A 22,255-nucleotide genomic window follows, 5' to 3' on the forward strand; every position below is an offset into this window, starting at 1 on the left:
CCACTGAGAGCTCCCTTGCCCCTTTTGCCATGTGAGGAAACAGCACGACTATGGCTGTCGATGAACCAGGAAGTGAGCTCTCACCAGAACCGAATCTGTTGGTACGTTGATCTTGCACTTCCCAGCTTCCAGAACGGTGAGAAATAAATTTCTGTTGTTTATGTCACCCAGTGTGGAGACAGAGCCAGGAGTGCAGTTTCCAGGCTCTCGCCCTCACCTGGAAAGGTGCTCACTTGGGTAGTAAATGGTCATCAACTATGATTGGATGGCCATCAGATGTGGCTAGTTGGCTGTCAGCTGTAACCAGTGAGCCATTGGCCACTAATACAACTGCTGTGGCTACACTAGCAGCAAATGGTGGCTAGCAAGAAGATGGTGGCTGAGCTAGCAAGCACAGATTGCAGTTAGCACAGTGGATTGCAGCTAGCAAGTGAGGTTGGTTGGCAGAGAAGTGGACAGCAGGTTGTGGATAGTATGGCTCCGGCTTCCTGTGTCTCCAACCCAGACGCCAGGAGAGTATAGTGATATGACTCCCCTATCTATGGCTCTGTGGGTGTTCCTTTTTGGCCTCACCATATCCTGTGTTCTTGTGTGGGGAGCGGGACCAGAGAGCCTGTAGCGAGCACCCTGCATGACACCCAGTCTATGGTATTTTGTTACCGCAACACGACTAGTGAATAATCTTTTGGGGGTCATGGGGAGTCATCAGGGCTGGATCCAGGCAACTGGTAAGGCAGGTGGTTTTTCTCTGAATCTTGCTTTCTCTTCTCCTATCTTCTCTTCTCTCCTTAGACTTCCACGCTCAGTTCCCCCAAACTGTCTTCATGCCTGATTATCCCCAATAGGGCATTAAGTCAGTAACATGTAAAATAACCTTGAAGTCCTAATACCATGCATACAAGTTTTCATAGTCTACGCACATCCAGTGTTCAGGACAGTGTTTTTGTAGGAAATAACTGTAATTACATCTGGGAAAGGATCCAGAAAGATCTGAATCCAGAATTCAGAATATGTGACAAATATAGGTCCCCACTGGGATAGTCCAGTACCAAGTGGGCGTGATGGCATGCAGAAAGCTCCTGAGCAAATGTGACTTTGCTTCCACCACTTCAGAAACTTGGAATGGATATAGTCAAGTCCTGGGAAGAAAGATGCAGATCCGAGAAGACTGAGTACCAGGATCCAGTAAGGATCCAAATTGATCATGGAAGTTCTAACCCAAGCCCAGTTCCCCCTAAATCAATATCATGTTTGGGTTAATTTAGACTTCTTTCCTCAGGCTCATCAGGCTGCCTCATAACCTCCTTCCCAGGGCATGAATCCTCCTAGGATATCTCCTGCCCGGAGTAGGTCTCCCTGGCTATCCCTTACCCTCATTAATTAGCATCTGAAAAGAGAAAAGAAAGAGTGATTTGTCAAGACAGTCACCCCATGGAACTTCCCCTAAACATTTTATTCTTGTCTTTTATTTTTAGCAATGACATCAGTTGGGTTAGAGTTTGGTTTCTAATGAATCAATTCCATTCACATTGCCCTCTTTTAAATATGCCAAGCAGATTTTACATTACAAATCGACTATTTTTAATGAGATTTAATAAAGCTTATCCTTAGATATTCAAGGATTTGTAGATAGTCAGCAGAGTGGGAAACGGCTGCCTCACTTACTGCTATGTATTTGAAAAACAAATTTCAGAGAAGTCATTAAAGTAACATGTGTCTTCCCTCTTCAAAACCCTCATAATTGTTTTGAGTACATGTGGATATCACAAAAGAGCTTTCTCCAGTCCTAAGCTCTCGAAAACCAGGAAGTGTTACGGGGAGTAGTCACTGCAGCTCCCCTAGAGCCCTGTCTTTTTAGATCTGAGCCATGTGTTATGATAAATAAATAATCCCTGAATTACTTGCTTCTGGCAAGGATGTAACAATTTAGATGTACAGCTCCATAACGCCCACAGGAAAGAATTTAGGAGAAGAAAAAAGAATCCACATCTTGGCATGAAAAAGGGAAAGGCACATTAACAACAGAAGTTACAAATGTGGAGAGGACATGGGGGCCTGACTCAGAGCTGGAGAGAAAATAAAAAACTGGAGATTTAAATACCAGTAGTTGGATCTAAAGCCAAAAAAAAAGATGAACTCACAGATACCAGGAGTATTAAATAACCAGATGTTATGAGACTGTCATCATACAAAGGTCACTGCTTATTTCTGAACCTCAGTCCTATGGAATTAGCTGTTGTTTCTGGACTTAATCTATTTAGTGCTGAGCTTTCTGTGAGATAAAGCCATGCATCCCAGGTGTATTTTGAAGTAACACAAAAAGAGTTATATTAAGCCTCTGAATTTAGTGTGACTGAAGCTGTTTGCCAAACCTAGTATTTGTAGCCACACTTACCATTTATGGAAAAAGCCAACCCATGGAGATGAATGGGTGGCAATTACCCTATAAAACCTCCTTGATGGAGTTAGGCTTGAATGCTACCCACTTGGATTTCACCAATGGTGGATATAAAAAATTGCCCTGGAATCAGCCCGGTGGCTCAGGTGGTTGGAGCACCACCATGCTCCTAACGCCTAGGTTGCTGGTTCAATTCCCACGTGGGCCAGTGAGCTGCGCCCTCTATAGCTAAGATTGTGAACAACAGCTCTCCCTGCAGCAGGGCTGCTGTGAGCAGCTGGAAGTTGGCGTGAGCTGCTGTGGGCTACCGTGAGTGGCCGATGGCCAGCGTGAACTGCCGTGGGCTGCTGTGGGCTACCACGTGCTGCCATGAGTGGCCGGTGGCCAGTGTGAGTGGCCCGCAGCCAGCGAGAGCTGCTGTGAGCGGCCGCCTGCCTCAGCCAGGGGGAGCGCAAGGCTCATAATACCAGCATGGGCCAGGGAGCTGTGTCCTACACAACTAGACTGAGAAACAACAGCTTGAACCAGAGTGTGGGGGGGAGGCGGAAGAAAGGGGGAGGAAAAAAAAAGGAATTGCCCTATCTGGAAAAATCTTTTTCTTTCTTTTTCTTTTTTTAAAAACTAATATCAAGGACATTACTCAATGTCTTTAAATAAGAAAATCCTTGACAAATTCCCTTTAGAACCAACCACTGGGAAAAGATTTCTTCCTCCTGATGAACTGAACTGTTTCCTAAAATTACACAAAGAATTCTGCAACCAGCTGTCTTCTACTTTTTCTAGGTTGGCGGAAAGCTCAGAAGTTAAGTTTTATGTTTGATTGCTATCATTCTTCTCAATCAGGATTTATTGTCATAGTTTCTTCTCTTTCCACTTTTACTTTTTGGTTCCTTTTGGTTCTTAAAAACTTTTTTTACAACCTCAATTTTTTTTTTTTTTTTTCTGAAGTGGGTGGCATATAAAAAAGGTACAATTAATTCAGAGATTTAAAATGTGCCTCTTGAGACATGTGCTTCCAAATGGCACTGCATTCCCCTGGCAGAATATTTGTTTCCTCCCTCTCCATTGTTTATTTACATGAAGTGAGAAAGGACAAGAAAGCAAAAGACAGCAAAATCCAGGGTGGAGGGTTTGCCTGGAAAATTCCCAGGAACAAACAATAGTCAAAATAATACTCTCTGAAACAAAGACAACCAGCGTGACAGGTCCTATGGAGAATTATGATTTCCATGTTCAAAGATTCTTTCTTTCTCTTCTACAAACATAGTTGGAAGCTGGTTTTAACCAGTTCTTTCCTGAGTGCTCAAGCAACAATTGAAATAAGAAATGTGCTCCACAAGTGTTATCTTCACTGCTGATATGTGGAAATATGGATGTGTTTATACCTGTAGTCCATGGCAGGAAGGTGGAGCTTGCAAAAGGACTGATATTAACATGAAGAAGGGGACCTGGGAGATTTCCCCCATCCTGGTTGCTAGCCACATTCCTAGGTTTCTAAGACATCCATTAAAATCTCTGTATTTATTTTAAATCATCCATAATTATTAACAAGGTTTCAGAAATTAGTTCACAAATTGGAAGATTAGCCTTTAGATAAAATTACAAGGGTCTGGGGGCTGTTTCTTTTCACATGAGTCATCATTGAATTTTTGTGTGTCCTTATGAAGAAAGCTCTGTGGCTTCCTAATTCTGTGCACTTTTAAAGGCATGGTGACAAATACTGACTACAGTACTGTGTTTCCCTGAAAATAAGACCTAACCAGAAAATAAGCCCTAGCATGATTTTTCAGGACATCCCCTGAACATAAGCCCTAATGCGTCTTTTGGAGCAACACTTAATATAAGACCCGGTCTTATTTTCAGGGAAACACGGTAGGTAGTAGGTGCCAGTAAGTGTGTTAAATGTATGAGTTTTTAGAAAGGGAAATGGGAAAGAGCTTAGAACAGCAGAAAGTACTGGTCTGGGAGTGGAAACACCCGAGTCCTATTCTTGTACTGCCATTATCTAGTACAGTAGGAACAGTGGGCTGTGTGCCAACTGGCACCCCATGCATTCTCCCCCTTTCCCTGCCCAGGGAGGCTGATCCTGCCCACTGTATCACCCAAGCCCCCCTGGCTGTCTGGTGTCCCATCGGTCTTTTCCTGGCAATGACAGGTGGAAAACAGGGAGAGTGAGTAGGTGACTCTCCCATGCCAGCACTTGCTTTTGCCTCAGCTTCGTTTTTCCTCTTAACCCTGCCACATCTTTCTAAATGGTCCCACGTTAAGGTTTTGGCATTTGAACCATCTGAGGAGGATTCTGTTTTCAGCCAGGCCTCTGATTGATACAAATAGTAACCAGGTTTAGCAAACTGGAAATGGTTTAGAGCAGTAGGGTTGAATTCCAAATCTGTGGGATCACCACAGCTCTGTCTGCATTCTTCCTAAGAGACTGCCAGGTGGGAAAAAAAGCAGGGAAGATTAGTTGGTGCTGAGCAGGCCAGGCCCTACTGGCCTGCTGCTCTACCTCACGAGAAGTGTAAGATCAAGGACACTGCAAGTAGCCTGGTGACTGCTTCAGAGGCTTATGTTCAATTTTACCCACCAACGATGCTAACATACTTGGACGCTTGGGGATAAAAAGTTTTGCTCATGACTCAATCAAAATTAAAAAAAAATTTGTTTTTTTTTTTGTTTTTTTCAATAGGCATTTGACAGAAGGGTGAAGCGATCACATAATCGGGTAGTGAGGCAGAGTCCAGGCTTCATTTTGTGGCAGAAGTATCCTCAGGACCTTGCACTGCGCTAGAAATGTACATAATTGTGGGAAAAAACTGGGAAGGGAGGACAGAAGGCCTGAGCGGGCAATGGCATCCAGTCCTTCTTATTTATATATTATATATATGTATATATATTACATCCAGTATAAAGTCATTTGTACCATCTCCCAGGAACACGCAAGTGTTTCCCAGGCAAGGTGGGGTATGGGGGTCAGGACGGGGCCAGGCACGGAAAGGGGCAGCTAAAGTGCAGGGCTGGGGGCTGCCAGCGTTCACAGAAGCTGCAGGAGCTTCAGGGACTGCAAGAGGGCTCTGGGCTCCGCGGACGCCAGGTACTGGCAGCACAGCCAGTCCTCTAGCTCGACTCCGCGCCTGCGGTCCACCGCCTTCTCTGCAAACTTCATCATCATCAGTGCCCGCTTCATGTCGATCCAGTTGTGCAACGTGCTGCACAGCGCGTCCTCCGAGGTGCCGCGCTGCTCCACCAGCTCCCTCCGCGGCCCCCACAGCAGGCACTGCAGCACCCGCTTGGCCTCGCCGATGCGGATGCGCTTGATGGGGTCGGCCTCCAGCAGCAGATGGGCGAGCTGCTGCAGGCCGGGCGAGTAGAGGGACAGGGTGGGCAGCGGGGGCAGGTCTTCCTGCCGGTAGTCCTGCTCTCGCAGCTGGGCCCGCACCTCGAACGGGTTGGGCTGGTGGAGCAGCTCGTAGATGAGGATGCCTGTTTGGAACTCATCAAACTTGCTGTACTGGGAGGCAGACACGATCTCGGGGGCCAGCCGGGCCTGGTTCTTCTTCTGCTGCAGGTTGGTGGTGCCGCCTGGCTTCTGCTTGGCCTTCAGGAAATTGCTGATGATGAGCCGGGGCAAGTGCTTCTCACTGGGCACTCCCTGACAGGCGGGAGGAGCCGCGGGGCTCGGGGTGACACTGGCTGGGAGGGCAGCCGAGGGGCAAGGGGAGGCAGCAGCAGCAGGGGAATGGGAGGTGGCGGTGGGAGGGGTGCTGGAGGAAGCCGAGGACACAGGGGGCGTGGGGGTGGCAGGGGCGGGGGCGGGAGTGGCCTGCGGGGTGCAGCGCACCAGCAGCAGGTTCTCCAGGCACAGGTCACGGTGAATGACCCTGTGCTCCTTCAGGTGCTCCAGCCCGTTGCAGAGCTGCAGAAGCAGGAAGCACACGCGCCGCTCGTACACTTCCGGCTCACACCGATGGTGGGTGGCCGAGTCCCGCACAAAGTCAGAGGCAGTCTGGTGGGGCACCTCTCGCGTGATGACCACCACGCAGTCCTGCTCCTGGGCAGGGGGGTGAGAGGGCAGGGCAGGCAGAGGGTCCTTGGGCATGTCCGGAGCGGCGAGCATGCTGGAGGGCACTGAGGCTACAAAGTGGCCGCAGTCCTGCTGGATGTTGAAGTGCACAGGCACAGACGGGCTGCAGTATGAGGCCGTTTTGGGCTCAGGGCTTTTGCAGATCTGTGGGGGAAAGGAAAAGTGACGTCAGAAGTGGGGTCCATCATTCTGTTCAACAAGTGGTGTTCGGACATTTGGAAACCCCCATTCGAAAAGGCGAACGTAAACCCTTACAAATGAACTCAAAACGGATCACACAGACTTAGGTGCAAGAGCCCAAATATACACATTTCAGAAGAAAACATAGGAGAGAGTCTTTGAGACCTTGGGTTGAGCAAAGGTTTCTCAGATCTCACAACCAAGGCATGGTCCATAAAAGAAAGAATCGATAAACTTGACACCATCAAAATTCAAAACTTTCGTGCTTCAAAAGATACTTTTAAGAAAACAGAAAGGCAAGTAATAGACTGAGGGAAAAAATATGTGCAAAACACATATCTGATAAATGATTTGTATTCAGAATTTCCAAAAATCTTTTACAACTCAGTAATAAGATAAACTTGCCAATCAAAAAGTAGGCTAAAGATATTAATAGGCATTTCACCCAAGAAATATGTAAATGAACATAAGCACATGAAAAGATGTTCAACATCATGACTCATTAGGAAAATGCAAATCGAAACTCCAAAAAGGTACCAGCTGACACCCACTAGAACGGCTATAGGAAAAATGGTAGACAATAACACACGTCTTTGAGTGAGCAGAGAGATGGGAACTCGTGTATTGCTGGTGAAATGTAAAATGGTGCAGTTTGGAACACAGTCTGGCAATTTCCTACAAAGTTAAAACATAGAATTATCACACAACCCAGCAAGACTGGGGTCCCTACAGAACAACATGTAGTGTGGCCCTCTGGTATTGGTGGGAAGACATCATGCTGCCCCCAGTTTGGGCTGGGCAAATTCTCAGGAAGCCAAGTCAGAGCTGACACAGGCAGTCCGCTTTGCTCTGCACTCCTCACACCTGAGTCAGCAGCTGGCAGACAGCAGACGTGCTTGACGGCTGGAGCGCTCCCTTCCTGGGGAACTTGAGGGGCAGATGCCGGCTTTAAACCTCTAGGCCTTGGCCACGTTCTCTTAGGCTGCCCTAGTTTCTAGATCCAGGTAAATACGCAATGCCTACTAGCTGGCATGACCTGCAGGGCTGATTTTGGTGGAACTGCTATGTGGAGGCCACACACATCTCCTCCAAGGGTGAATCAGAGCAGCTGAAAGAAAACAGAAAGCTCTCCAGGGACAGAGAACCCAGAGGGCCAAAGGCACGCTCTGAACCAAAGGTCCGAATAAACAAGCAGCTGATCCCCAGAATCCCACAAGCGTCTCTTTCCCGCCTCTTCACCATCTCCTTGTCCTGACAACAGTGCCAGCCGCCCAAGCATCTTGAGCAGCACCAGTCCTCATCTAGCTGCCGCGCAGCTGGACAGCCACACACCAATAGGCCTCCATTTCCCTGTAATTACACTGGAAGGGACTGAAGATGGTCTCCTCTCTCAGAAGGATACTGTGCAACCTCAGCCATGCGTTATAGAAATGTAAGGATCAGCATGTAATCCTGAGAAGAAAGGCCTCTCGCATCTACCTAGAAAACATCATCCTGCAAACAATCCCAAAACAACCCTTCGGGCTGCTGCATTGCCACTCAGATGATTACAGCGGTGTTCCTGAAGCACCACAATGCTCACAGGGGCTGTTTTTAAAAGTTCCACGGCAGCACCTTTTCACAGAGGTCTATTTATATTGCAGCTATACAAACCTTCTCAGCATGAAACCTGGGATAAAAGAGTTCAGCCTCTGAGGAAACTTTTATCAAGATAATTGGGGGGGCAGGGGAGGTAACACATTAATCTAGTAATCTCTCTATTATAGAAGTAGAATAGAAATAAAAGGGAAGTGCATTTATCCCAGACATTGGTTCCAATCACACTAACAAAAAAAAAAAAACCGATCCTGGAATACATATGGAAAGGGCATTATTGTAGGCTCTTTCTTATTCTAGTCCACCCAACTGCCTTCTGCTTTTATATGGTAGGCTTCTGGAATACTATTTAACTAAAGGAAATTTGGGGTGGGGGTTGGGAGTGGGGTCCTCAAAAAATAGTCTTGCGTATAAATATCCCCCACTGTGTATGGACTTGTCTGCGCTGCCATCTGTGGCTATGTGGGAAAAGCATTACTGATGTCGGGGTCACCCCCGTCCAGTGAGAGCTTTTCAATCACAAGATACCAACGGAACTCTCGTATGTGAGTCACTGTGCCTCGTCAATACTCCCCCGCAGTGTCTTATTAAATCTCAAACAAACCAGTGAGGTAGATGCTATCACAGAGGAGGAAACTGAGGCTTCACGTGGTTCAATTATTTGCCCATGACTATACAACTGAAAAGTAGTCTAGAGGTCAAAGTGGGCTTTGGAATGCAAAAGGCATTGGCTTCAATATAAACTCGGCAAATACTAGCAGGTTACAACCGAATCCCATTGTTTGCAGTAGTTATGTTCTATTTATTAAGTAGCCACAAACACTGAATTAGTGAATCCTGAACCACTGTCCTAAGGAGAAATACAATGTGAAGTTCTTGCAAGCCTCTGGTTACAATATTTTTATCCACTGGCCAATATATAACCTTGTCTTATATGTGTTTGTTTCTGTTCTGTTTAAAGACACCTCTTTAATAGATGTTGTTGATTCATTAACACTCGAACTCATGGCCAACAGCACTCTAACTCATGCCGGAATGAAACCTATCCAATACTCTCCTGAAGGCACATCACAGCCTTCTCGCACTTAAGAACATCAGACGGGACTTCAGCACTCAGCTAGGCCATTGTAAGCTGCAAAATCACCAACAAAAAGCACAAAAATGTGAAGCACGAGGCACTAAATCAATGGCGGAAAGGACGGGGTTGACAGTGCTGAAACGAGAAGGTGGAATGCCACCTTGTTCTACCTCAGCTCGGAATTTACATGTAATGGTGACTCAGATTTCCCCCCACTCTGTGAACGTCCAGGAATAACCACAAAAATGCCACAAGTATTGATTTGAGGTTACACATACATTTTAGCAGCAAATTCATAAATACAGAACCCATGAATGAGGACGGACTATATTTATCTCAGTCTGTTTTCTCTTCTGTGTATCAGGGGCAGTGACAGCTCCTTCCTCCCTGGGCCATGGTCAGCCTTAGATGACACCACATAGGTGTGGCTTTCAGCACAGCGCCTAGCCCAGGTGAGCAGTCACCAGGAAAGGTTGCTATGGTGACTGTTCAGGCAGGTTGGGCTGCAGCCAGGCTTGGTGCTGCCGGCTTGCAGGTTCTTGTACCAACCCTTGTACCAACCGTTACTGCACAGATGCCCGGGGCTTGGGAAGTGTTTCCAAGGATCCCTTTTCTCAAGGGCATGAAAGGCCTGGGCCCAGCACACTCCCAGCAGAGCTCCAGCGGAGCTGTTGACAATTTGCACAGAGATGTAAATGAAGGAGCAGAGTAAATGGCACCTGGACTGTACGTGAGCTGGTCCAACACCAGTGAGCTTGTCCTCTGCTGGACTGTAGCTTCCTCACCACCTGCATGCAGAGCAGGGTGGAGGGACAGACGACAGGGACAGGGAGCAGGAGGCTTCCTCTCGGTCCCTGTCTCCCCTCACCACCACCCCCTCTCCCCATTTCATTTTCAGGGTGTCTGTGCTTAGGTTTTGGCTCAAGACCTTCACGTAAACCTTTGGTTCTGCTCACATGTCAAATGTTTTGTTGAGCCGAGTCTTTTTAAACTTTACAGTTATGGCCTCATTTGTGGTTGAGAAGCTGGGCTAAGTCACGTCTGTTAAATAAAAGGCCCAGCCGCCTTCACACAGCTCCCTAATTACCCAACTGGAATTCTAGTTGACTAAGGAATGAAACAGCTTCCAAACCTTGCACACAGCTAATGATTTTCACTGCCACATATTCACGGTGTAGGGCTGCAGAGCCGGCTTCCTCTCTTCACTGCTGCAGGGTGCTGAGTCCACAGACCAGGACCCGGCATTAGGGGGAGCAGGTGGGAACATGCTTTTATTAATGGGGACTTGCAACCATGGTGCCCGCTTACCAGGCACAGATGAAATGAGCTCAGCAACAGACAGGCAGTGGGAAGGGGGACCGGCTCCCCCGCTGCGGAATCCAGATGACTGTACTCCGTCTAGACTGCACAGTTAATGAAGTGGAACAGCTGCACGTGCGAAATGATGCTCCCCATCCCACACCGCCCCCGCCCCCCATTACCAGGCCAGGCACACTTGCAAATTGATATTGTTGTTCCCCAGACTCTTGAGTATTTCAAGCTCGTCTCCAAATTTCCTTTTCACACGGTACAGAGATAGTCCTTCAGCTGCCAAGTGTCTGGCAAAGTCAGATAGGAGACCCCTGGGCCTGTCTTCCTTAGAGGGCCGAGGCCTGTCTTCCAGTTTCTTTATGGTTTACGTTTCTAATGAAATGAGGAGCAAGGCTTCTTTTTACCATCCTCTGGGAAAGCTGAATTCTCTGCATTGTTCTTCAGAGACTGCGGCGAATGCTAGGAGGTCCTAGAATGCAAGCTGCACACCACAGTCACTTAGGGATATAAAAACCCCAGGTGGCCCTTTCGTTCTTTGCAGGAGGGCCACATCACTTTCACCCCATGGGCAAGAGGGAGTAAGCCTCTTCCATCAGGCTCTTTCCCCCTCACAATGGAGAGGTCAGCTGTCTCTTGGCACTGAATGAACCCCCAGGTCCAGCCCAGGAGACCAGTGAGAGTGACCGATGCACTTGAACACAGGTAGGTGAACGCAGAGAAGAGATGCACAGCTCACCTTCTCAGGTTCAGTGCGCCAGCAAAAATGACGAACGTCCTACAGGCACCTCCATCCCCTGGGCTTTCAAGGATTTCAAATCCACGACCCTTTTGTTGGATGCATACAGTCCTCTGGCTCTGGGCTGACAGTGATAACAGGCTAACTGTGCTCAGCTCACTGAAGGATCTGCTCCCTCCCTCCTGACTGGATACAGCACCATCCTAATAGGAAGGGAAATGCTGTGATTGCTTCTTTTGTTCTTCTAATCATGGCTGGGGAAGTGGCAGGGAAGGACAGGGTACCCAGAGAGAAGCTGCTGGGTGTAGATTAAGGAGGCAATGAAATTCAGGAAATCCACAGAATCTCATTCCAGACATTTGTGTTTTCTTCCACCTTGGCCACACTTCCTAGTTCTTCAGGGCCTTGATTTCCGTATAGTAAACTGAAGCCTCCTAGTAGCTATCCCCTTCCCTACTTCTTTTTTTTTTTTTCTCCCATAGGAAGGCAGCAAGTAATTATATACAAACCCTTAAACATAGAAATCATGGGTGACGAATCTATATTTTATGGTGGTATCACCAATTTCTCAAAAGAAAAGCTTCAAAGTAAAATTCATTGCAATTTTCCTTGGCTGATAATCATCACATTTTTAAAAAAATATCGCTGTTAAGCATGAAGCTACCCCACCAAGGTCATTTCACGTTAGTTTACTGTTTACATTTTTTTTCTAACTAGAAATAAAAGAATAGCATGGGACAGGTGATGGCAGAAGACAGCTCCGAGTTCCCCTCCTTACTCCTACAAAAGTCTGCATTTATAGAAGGGCCACAGACCCATAGATATTCAAAGGACACCAAAGAAGACAAGAAAGGGGGCCACATGAAAAGACTCGAGTCAATGGCAGAGCGCAGCGTGGCCAGGTGGGTGCAGACGCGCCACCTGCTTGCTCAGAGCTTCACCCTGAGAGAGCAGTGGGGTGTGGCAGCAATGGCTCTGATCTAGGGTCAAAGATTAAAGAGCTGGGTTACCTGGGATTAATCACTTCTCTGAACTTCATTTTTCTTTCTTTTTTAGTTTCAGGTGTACAAAACAATGCAATAGCTAGACATTTACACCCCTCACAACGTGACAACCCTCTTCCCCAACCGACCACCCCTCCGACATCGCACGCAGCCACTGAACTTCATTTTTCCTAACAGATAGGAATGTAGCCTTTGGAGACAAACTCGGGTTCAGATCCATCTTTGCCCCCAACGAGCTGTGGGCAGATTACTTAATAATTTGAAGCCTCAGATTCCCCATCTGTAAAACCTACCTACCCTGTGAGGATTCAAGGTCAAATAGTTATACTTACATACTCAGCCAGAAGTCTAGCTGTACATTGAATGATCAATTGATTGTTCAATACGATGCCTAAGCCTAACTCTCCTTCCAGCTCCATTTCACATAAATTCACGCCTGAAAGCACTGCATCTTCTATTCATAGCACAAATCTCGTTGCCCCATGTCCTGGGCCAGGCAGAGTGTGAAATCATTGAGCATGAAATGTTAAAAGGACGCTTAGGACCCAACCCTTTTCCTGTAGCCGGGAAAGGTGAAATGATTTGCTCAAGCCGCCATTCTGGCGAGGCAGGAGCAGCTGGTTGTACTGCAGAATGGAAGGAAAGGTGGCACCTACCTTCACAGCGTAGGTGCTGCCGGGGTCCTCCGAGCAGGTGGCACAGTAATAAATGGCATCTCCTGAGTCACAACAGGGCTTGTTGCAGGTCAGCTTGAAGAGTGACCAGTTATTCTCATTGAAGTGCAGCTCCTTTTTCTGCCCGCCCATGAAGAAGTCCTCACACTTGGCCACGAGGCGGGCCAGGGACTGGGCGTAGAGCCCCACCAGCTTGGCATAGGTGCCCTCCTTGCTGCTGATGCTGCTCAGGAGGCTGTGGAGCTGAAGCTGGGTGCTGCTGCTGGAGGCCTGGCTGGCCATGCTCAGCTGGGAGGACGACTGGACCCCTTTGCACTGGAGGCTGGGGCTGCCACTGCTGCTTCTGCTGCCTGCCAGCCCTGCGGCTGGGACCCAGTGGCCACTGCCTTTGAAAGTTTTCTCCAGAGGCTCAGAGGAGGAGAAGGTATGGTGGTGGCGGTTCCCGGGGCTTGAGGAGAAGCTGAAGTGGGATTCCTCATGGGCACTGACGTTGGTTTCTGAGTGGCTGAGATTCAGTTTGGGACTTGCCGTTCTCGGCTTGGGGCCGCCCTGCGTCCAGAAGAAGCCATCCGGTGAAGAGGCCGCCCGGCTCACTAACTTCTTCTGGGGGAGAGGCGGAGGCTGCAGGGGGCCACTGGGGGACACATCCTCAGCGGAGCCCGAAGGGAATGGAACAGGAGCAAAGAGCTTCTTCCCACTGTTGGTGGGTGAGTGATTCGGTTCAGATGATGGGCCTGAAAACAAGAAACAAGAACAATGAGGCTGGAGGCCAATGCCACTCAGTTCCAGGGCCCTGTGGCTTGACTTGTTTGTTTTTGTTTATTTATTTATCTCAAAGCAGTCTATTTTTATTTATCTCTTGAAGTGACGACCTATGTACAATGCAAAAAATTTTAAATGCCAAAAAAGGTGGACAGTGCCAACAAAGTTTTCCTCCAACCCTGGCCTTCAGCACTCAGGCCCTCTCATTAGAGGAAACCACCCCAGCATATTCCTCTGAAGATACGCCGAACGACCCAACACATTTATACAAGGAGAGCAAACTTTCTTGGAATATTGCTTTTCTTCAAGTAATGCTACATCTTGGAGATAGTTCAGAGCAGATGTGTCTCGTTCTTTTTACAGATCTATCTAGTTCTTTTTAATAGCGATCTCATATTATCGTATGAAGGTATCATAATTTATTTAGCCACTTCCCTCTTGATAGACACTTAGGTTGCTTCGAATATTTTGCAAACAATGCTGCAAGAGCAACTACGAACCTCAACGTGTGTGGTTTGGCTGGATTTTTTTTAAAAGTCAGGTTTACAGAGGGCACAATTTACCTACAGTAAAATCCCTCCTTTTAGTGTGTAGTTCTGTGAGTTTTGACAAACACCCTAATGGCTTCGGGGAGCAGGGCTGGCCCACAGATAATTTGGAAGGCAGAGGAACATGATTTTTATTAAAGAAACGGATCTTAAGGGAAAGAGAGCCTTTCCTGAGCTCTGCAGACCCAGAGGGGTGCCCATGGACAGTGAATCTGATGGCAAGGTTCCACATGGCACAGGTCACCACAGAGCATGGGGAAATTCAGAAACATCTCAGATGGTGAAATGCAGGGCTCATGTAGACAGGGTGAGGACTGCACTTTACTCTTTGTATCAGTGTATACAATTGAGGTTTCACAATGAAACAAGAGTTCAGGTAAAAAAAAAAATATGTAAGAAAAAGTTGTGGACATTGGAAACAGGAAAGGGCAAATTGAAATAATACTCATTTCTTTCATTCTAACAAGTGACTGGAAGATGTACACACTATTTTAAAAACAGCTTTTAAAGGCATAACAGAAAACACTAACTGTATTCGTAGGTTGTAAAATGCACCCTAGAATCCTGAAGGTTAAAATGTGACAGAAAAATGGGTCTTAGAGTCAAGGGAATAGGTACTTATGACGTGCACCCCTCATTTAGCTCACGGTGCCATGTCATCTTAAGGGTAAGGTATGTGGTGCCTGTATCCCTCCCCACCTTAGCAGAAAGGCTAGACTGAAAGAGATACAGCAAACACATAGGCCTGAGGCAAGTAGTGAAAGGCCACAAAGGAAGCAAATTATTAGTTTTGCGTCACCTCACTCAGATGCACCTGACCTTTCTAGGACTGCTCCTGACCAGTTAATAACCTTTCATACCCACACTGAGTCCCTCTCTGTTTTCTGCAACCAAAGTGAGGACAGAATGGCCGCTAAGGACAAACACTGGCACCAAGCCCCTTAGATCAACCGTGGGTCTCCTCACTTAGGATGCTCCATAGGGAGGAGGGACCCTCTCGGCAGCAAGGTGAATGACCGTGTCCTCAGGGCTCGCCTTGCCCCAGGCAGGGCAAGCACAGACATCCATGCCCCGGCCTCACTGACACTCAGACACAACCCGACAGCATGTGGCAGCACGGCACCTCCTGCCTAGTACATCCCTGAACGCAAAGCTCACAGAAGGACAAAGCTAGTACACACAGATTGTTGAACATAGGAGCTGGGAACCAATAGGTTCATGCAAACAAAAACGCTGTGCAGCAGAGGGAGGCTGTTAGCCCTCCTCACCCCATCCCACATCAACACCTTTCCAGGCTCCACCATCTCTCACCAGACCCAGGAGGAAGCAGGATGCATTGCATGCTCCCACGTCTGCAGTAGGCAGTCACTCAAGCCTTCCAGTGGTTTATCAAGATCAGAACAAGTTTTCCTTTCCACCTTACCCCCCTGGCTAATGACAGGCAGGGTGCCTGCCAGCAAGGCTGAATGAGTGATTTATATCCCTTCCAGGAGGCCCGGGTTAATTATAAATCAGGCAGCAGTGGTGCAGTTGGGACCAGTCAGCTTCACGCCCATGTATTCTCCTCCCAACAGTCCAAATGGGGGCACGCAAGAAACAGCCAGCCAGAGGGGAGATCCTAACTGCAGGTGACATCACCAGGTTCTGAAATTCCGGAGTCCATAGGTCCACCACTCCATGCTCCCCAGGAAGAAGCTTTATGCCTCCCAAGGGCGGGTCCAACATGGGGACAGATAAAGGCTAGGGTGGTGACACTTCCTCCCCTCCTTCCTCTAGCAGCACAGGCTGAGAGGAGGAGATTCAGTCACTAGATCCTAGGCTACAAAAGGGAGGAATAGCAAGACCCCTCATGTATGGGGCTGTCACAGGACACCAAGCCTCAGCCACCAATCCCCCAGGTGATGAGCAAGAGGGTGGCTGGGCGGAACCACGTGCATTTCCTGGCCTTTCTGCGTTCTCGAAAGCCAAAGCCCAATCCCATCTAACTGTTGCATTCTCAATGTATTATCAATACACAGAAGATAGGGGATGAGGGGAGAAAGTGGAGTGTGATGAGAATCCCTGGTCAGTGCTTTAATCAGAGCCTCCAGCCACAGGGACAGCCTGCCTATGACCAGGACTCCTGGTCCCCAGTCCCGCAGCCAGGGAGGTCGTGACAAATCAGGTACTTAGCTAAGGCCCCTCTGTAAGCCTTGTGCTTATTTCCCAATCCTTACTGGTTTGTCCCCCTTGCTTTCCTTGTAAAGCTCGCCTTGATGCCTCCAATGCATCCCTTTCTGCCTTTGCTCTGAGCTGAGGGCAGACAGTGGGATGAACCTGTAACTAGCGGTTGACCTACCCCACCCCACCCCGACTTTCCTCATTTAAAAACTGCCGGGATGGCATCACTGTGAAGGCCCCTTCCAGCGCTAATAGTCTATAATTTCGGCCACTCTCTCCATTTTCAACCTCTTCTAACATGCATTTTGTCTCAAAGCTGCCTCTGAAATAAAATACCTCTAGGCAGATGGTTATCTCGCTTCAACCCTTCCTCTATCTCTAGTTCCCACAGCTTCCAAAGGTGAACTTTTGAATCTGTAAGGATAGCAGGAATTGGTTTTTAAAAAAAATAATCTGTACACTCTTATTCTGTAGATTACCAAAGAGAATTAAGAGGCTCTGCTTTAGTACAAAAAATAAGTCATGTTTTGAGGCAGTGGAAGGAAACAACTTTCTCCGGACCCTCTGTGTTCTCTGGCTTTTCCTGGGGATGGTGGGGACTGTGCTTGACCGTGGCTTTCATCAGATCTGTATCCTGTAACTACTTAGGCAAGAAGTACTGGGTATTAGGAAGAGGCGTGGCTTCAGGGAGTAGAGAGTGGGCTGGTTCATTTTCCTTTATTGTTGAGAGCAGAGGTGTCCAAACTTTTTTCAACGTTTTTCACCAAGGGCCATATGCAGTAAAATACACAAACAGCCGGGCCACTCACTCGAGGTGAAGTACGTATTGCCTCACCTGGTTTATTTAAGTAAACTAAATATATTTTTGGAATTTGCTGCAGGCCAATTAACAATGGATCATGGGCCGCAGTTGGCCCGTGGGCTGCAGTTTGGACACCCCGGGTTTAGATGCTATGTGCTGGTCACCCAGCCCCTGCGTAAAGCACGTCCTAATCAGAGGATGCACTGCAGAACGCTCCTCAACCATGCAGTTCCCCAAAGACGTAAAGAACTGTACTTACCGGAACCTCACCCGGTGAAGTGAGGCTCATCTGAAATGTGCACTTAAACCATATAAAGGGGCACTATATAGGCATATTGTGCTTTTTGTATTTGGGGAAAAAATGTATATATATATATATATATATATATATATATATATATATATATATATCCTTTCGGCCTGAGCCATCTTTCTGAATTTATGGGTCCTTGAAGCTGTTCTCCAGATGTGGAACCACAGATGGTGAGAAGACCATAACTCCCAGCAACCTCAGGACCATACAACATCTCAGCTGTTAATATTCTTAGGGCTACTTTGAAATAGATGCCAACACGTGGCCCTTTTTTAAACTGATTTCTCCCCTATGAGACAAACAGTACCTATTTTCTTCTGCAGCCTTGGGGCCACCCCTAAGGACCCATTCTGACTGTCCTTTTCTTGACTCTTCCATGGGGAATTTTCTCCTAAACACGGCCATAGGCAACAGGGCAGCTCGACTGTGACTATTTGCAGCAGCTGCCACACTCTGCATTTAGAAGAGCCAAAAAGAAGAGGGAACACATATGCCTTGATACCTAAAATAGTTTCAGAATTCACAGGCAAACCACTGGTTCAGAAAATTGTGCCTAAAAACATCCTGAAAAACTGGCCAACAGCCCATATCCTCAGGACTCAGCTCTAAAGGCACATGAGACAAATTCAAATACAGGCAGACCTCAGAGAGATTGCGGGTTCAGTTCCAGACCACCGCCAATATAGCAAGTATCACAGTTAAGCGAGTTTGGGCTGGTGGAGGGTCTTGCCTTCAATTTGTAAAAAATGCCACATCTCTGAAGCACAATAAAGAAAAGTGCAGTAAAACGAGGTATGCCTGTATGTCCTGGTTTTATGCTGGCGTTAAATCAGTTCCCAAATTCTGGCTTACAATTAGGGTATAAAAGGAGTGAGAATGGAAAATACTTTTCTGGGAAGTTTGCCTACATCATTAGTTACCTCACTGTAGGTTTGTAAAATGATTTTGCATGCTAATTGGGCCATGGAGCTCCAAATCTCAGTGCCTAAGTTTTCCTCTCAATTTCTAATTCTGCATATATAGCCAGTAGCCAACGACGGAGAACACCTCTGCATCCCTTTAGTGCACGTGCTTCAGGGAGAGAGTTTCTAGTGGGAAACTACACATCACACATGGTGTACAGGGTGGGATCTTAAAAGGACCAAGGGGAAAGTATACCAGTTTGGTGCCATTATATTTAAAAAGAAAGAGAAATCAGTCTTTCACTAGTCAGGAAAAAAAAAGCTTAAGCCCTATGCAGTAATGCAGGCCAAAAGTTCAAATGTAGTGCTATAAGGTTTTCCTTATTATAGAGTCTTCTCTTCTTGCTGGGTTTTAATAGGCACTTTCATTGTTCTCCACAGCCAAAATGAGAGCTGAGCTGAGGGAGGAAGTGGTCAGTCCAGTTTTGAGCTGTATGAATGAGCACCGTTTGGCTCCCTCAGTGCACAGCTCTGCCTCCTGGCAGCAGCTGGGCCCGAGCAAGTGTGGAGGCAAAGGGTAGAGTCCCAGCTAAGAGTCCCCAAGCTCCAAACTTTAGCTTTGGTGTCTGACTATTCTCCAGTTTCCAGGAAGGTAAAGCAAATGGAATTTTCCTTTATTCAAAAAACTTAAGAGTAGCATTTTTAAAAATGAAGATAGTAGAGTACATAGCTGGAAATGGCTGCATCAGATTTATCCATTCGTTCAGTCAGTTTTTCTTGAGCACCTACTAAATGAAAGGCATAGGGAACAAAGCAGATGGAGGGAACCTTGCCCATGCCCTGTGGCTCGTTCAATCTTCTCACGTTAAAGGTAAGAAAACTAAAGCCATCTGTGTAGGGACCTCGCTTGTGTTACACAGGAAGTGGTAGTCTTACAGATTTCTGTCAAACCTCTTCTCCCCACCCCCAGAAGACGTGAATGGTGGGGGGAGGGAATGTTCTACTCTCACATGTAACTTTTTCCTCTAAAGGAAAATTGTGCAATCTCTTGTTTGGTCCCACAATCAGAATAGGCTCAACTCTAAGTGCTTAAAAAAAAAAAAAAAAAAAAAAGAAAAGCAACAAAGCATTCCTTCAAAAGGAATCACTCCTTTTTAAAAAAGGTAAATGTGGTCTGAACATGGAAGCATTATTATTAGCGTTTTACAACTGGATGGAAAATATGGCATTTGTGAGGAGTCTCTCCAGACCACTTAATCATCCCAAGAAACAATCTTCAAGACATGAATGTGATTTACATGCAAAAGAGGAGAAGCCTGGTCTCAAGTTTGGAAAAAAGGCTCATGGAAAGCATTCCATGCCTACAGCCCAAGGGTGCTTCCGGAATCATGACCTTTCAATCCCCTGTTACAACACAATCATTAAAGGTTTTCTTCCAAATTAATAGTAAAAGTTAGTTCAAAGCACTTTCACACGCTGTTGATGGAAGTAGAAATTGACATTTTGGTAGGATAATTTGGTAACGTCTATTTAAAACACATATATTTTGACACATCAATTCCATTTCTAAGAATTTATCTTTCAGATATGCTCATCAAATTATTTCAGTGTATGTTACAGGATCTTACTGTACACTTGAAAATATATGTATGAAAATAACCTAAACATGCATTGATAAGAAAAGGGTTTCACCAATTCAATGAAAAATTATGCAGCATTAAAAAAAGTGAGGTAGAGGGCGGCCAGATGGCTCAGTTGGTTAGAGCGCGAGCTCCCAACAACAGGGTTGCCAGTTCAATTCCCACAGAGGATGGTGGGCTGTGCCCCCCACAACTAAAGATTGAAAACAGTGACTGGACTTGGAGCTGAGCTGCGCCCTCCACAACTAGATTGAGGGACAATGACTTGGAGCTGATGGGCCCTGGAGAAACACACTGTCCTCCAGAATTCCCCAATAAAATTTTTTTAAAAAAGTGAGGTAGATCTAGAGATTCTGAGATAAAGACTTCAAGATATAAGTACAAAAATGCATGGAAATGAGATCTATGATATAGATAAAAATTTCTGAGGTGATACAGAAAAAACTGCTCAAAGTGGTAGTTTGAGCTACGATGCAGGTTATCTGAAGTCTTTGACTTCATTTCATACCTTTCTCTACCGTTTGAATTTTTACCACAGACAAGCATTGGCTTTACTGAAGTAGTATATATATATTTAAAATTCAGTTTGAAGGGAAATATTTGAAACAAAGATGAAGGTTCATTTTAGTGATACTGTAAGGGCTCAGGCCTTACAACCTTAAAAACGAGTACCTCTTCCTCTGGGATATCTTCTTCCTCCTTCAGTAATGCATCTCCCAGAACAGAACCCATGACTCCGTCCGTCTCCATGTAGGTGGGAGGGTGGGGCAAACTCCAGTGTAATATATTAGACCAGACCCATCCATTTAGGATCAAGTGCTTTAACACGTCAATTTAATAGTCAGAAAATACACTATTTTTAAGTAGAGAGTGTTAGATGCCTTTTTCAAGACCACCCTTAAAAACATACTCTTTCTTCTTATACAGTCTCAGGTGACAGCCTGAGTGGGGGAGCAAATGCTCAATGAAAGTCAGGCTGTCATTTATTCTGACTGATGTCTGATCTTTGTGACTGACTGTCTCTGCCCTTCACAGGTCCCCCACCCCTCCCTGCCACATTCCTGGCTCAATTTTCCCCATAGCACCTACTGCCATCTGACCCATGGCTACTTTACTCCTTTATCTTCCTTATTGTCCGTCTCTCCCCACATTAAAGAAGGGATGGGGCATTTGGGGGGGGGGGGGGCATTTTTTTGTGTGCGACTGCTGTATCTTCAACATCTAGAATTATACCCAGTACATAGTTTATATTCAACAAATATCTACCAAACCAACGACTGAATTCATGTATATATTTAAAAAACCTACTTGGCATTATTATTGAGAAAAACAAGCGGCTACTGTCAAGATATTTACTTAACTTTCTGTATCTCTGGTTTGCTGGCTATAAAAATAATACCGACACTGCCCTGCTGCATAACTTCATGTGGGTTTATACCTACGTTCATTGTACAGTTAGACCTCTTATCTCGTGTTTGTACCAACAGTTTCAGTTCAACAGAACACTCTCTAATCTCCTGTACCCTGGGAGCCTGGCATCCACAGATGTTTGTCCAAGGGCTGAACTGAATTTTACCCTAAATCAAAAAGGGAAATGATCTTAATGGGACATGAGGTTTGCATATTTAAACGTAACCAATTAAAGCACAAGAGTCTTCTGATGACAATTTCATTTAGCCGACAGTTTCCCCTCACATCCATCCACCCATTCACTGCAGACAAGCCTCCCCTTGCCAGCATTCATAGGTCTGTCCTGACACATGCACTTTGGTCCTCCCACACCAAGCATAAACTAAACAACTGCATAGATGGATTTTTCCTTCCACTGAATTGACTCACTGTTCAATTGAACTGCTCACATGGACAAATGGGATAACAGATGTGCTTTGAGGAGTATGAAATGCGATACAAGCATAAAGCTACAAAATTAACATTGATACACAAATGATATTTCAAAACATAAAATTTAGACAAACTCATTTTAAAGATGCAACACAGTTGTTGATTTCAATTGTTTGTTTTTCTTATAAAATTTAAAACTTTTTTTTTTTTTTTTGCCACAAAACCTGA

The 22,255-nt window shown here is 46.2% G+C and overlaps 1 protein-coding gene across 2 annotated transcripts in view; it reads right to left on the reverse strand.

The window, feature by feature from the left end:
* Nucleotides 1-1,434: 1,434 nt before the first annotated feature.
* Nucleotides 1,435-22,255, reverse strand: part of PRAG1 (PEAK1 related, kinase-activating pseudokinase 1) — a 54,409-nt gene continuing 33,588 nt past the window's right edge. For both annotated transcript variants that reach the window (XM_019750557.3, XM_074329704.2), the window contains 2 exons: nucleotides 13,041-13,792; nucleotides 1,435-6,623 (listed from right to left, as the gene is read on the reverse strand). In XM_019750557.3, coding sequence (XP_019606116.3) covers nucleotides 5,430-6,623; nucleotides 13,041-13,792 — 1,946 coding nt within the window. In that variant the 3' untranslated portion in view covers nucleotides 1,435-5,429. The remainder of the gene's footprint in view (nucleotides 6,624-13,040; nucleotides 13,793-22,255) is intronic.

This window comes from Rhinolophus sinicus, chromosome 16 (assembly GCF_057876585.1).
Source record: "Rhinolophus sinicus isolate RSI-liver-muscle chromosome 16, RSI-T2T, whole genome shotgun sequence".
NCBI classification, from domain to species: Eukaryota; Metazoa; Chordata; class Mammalia; order Chiroptera; family Rhinolophidae; genus Rhinolophus; species Rhinolophus sinicus.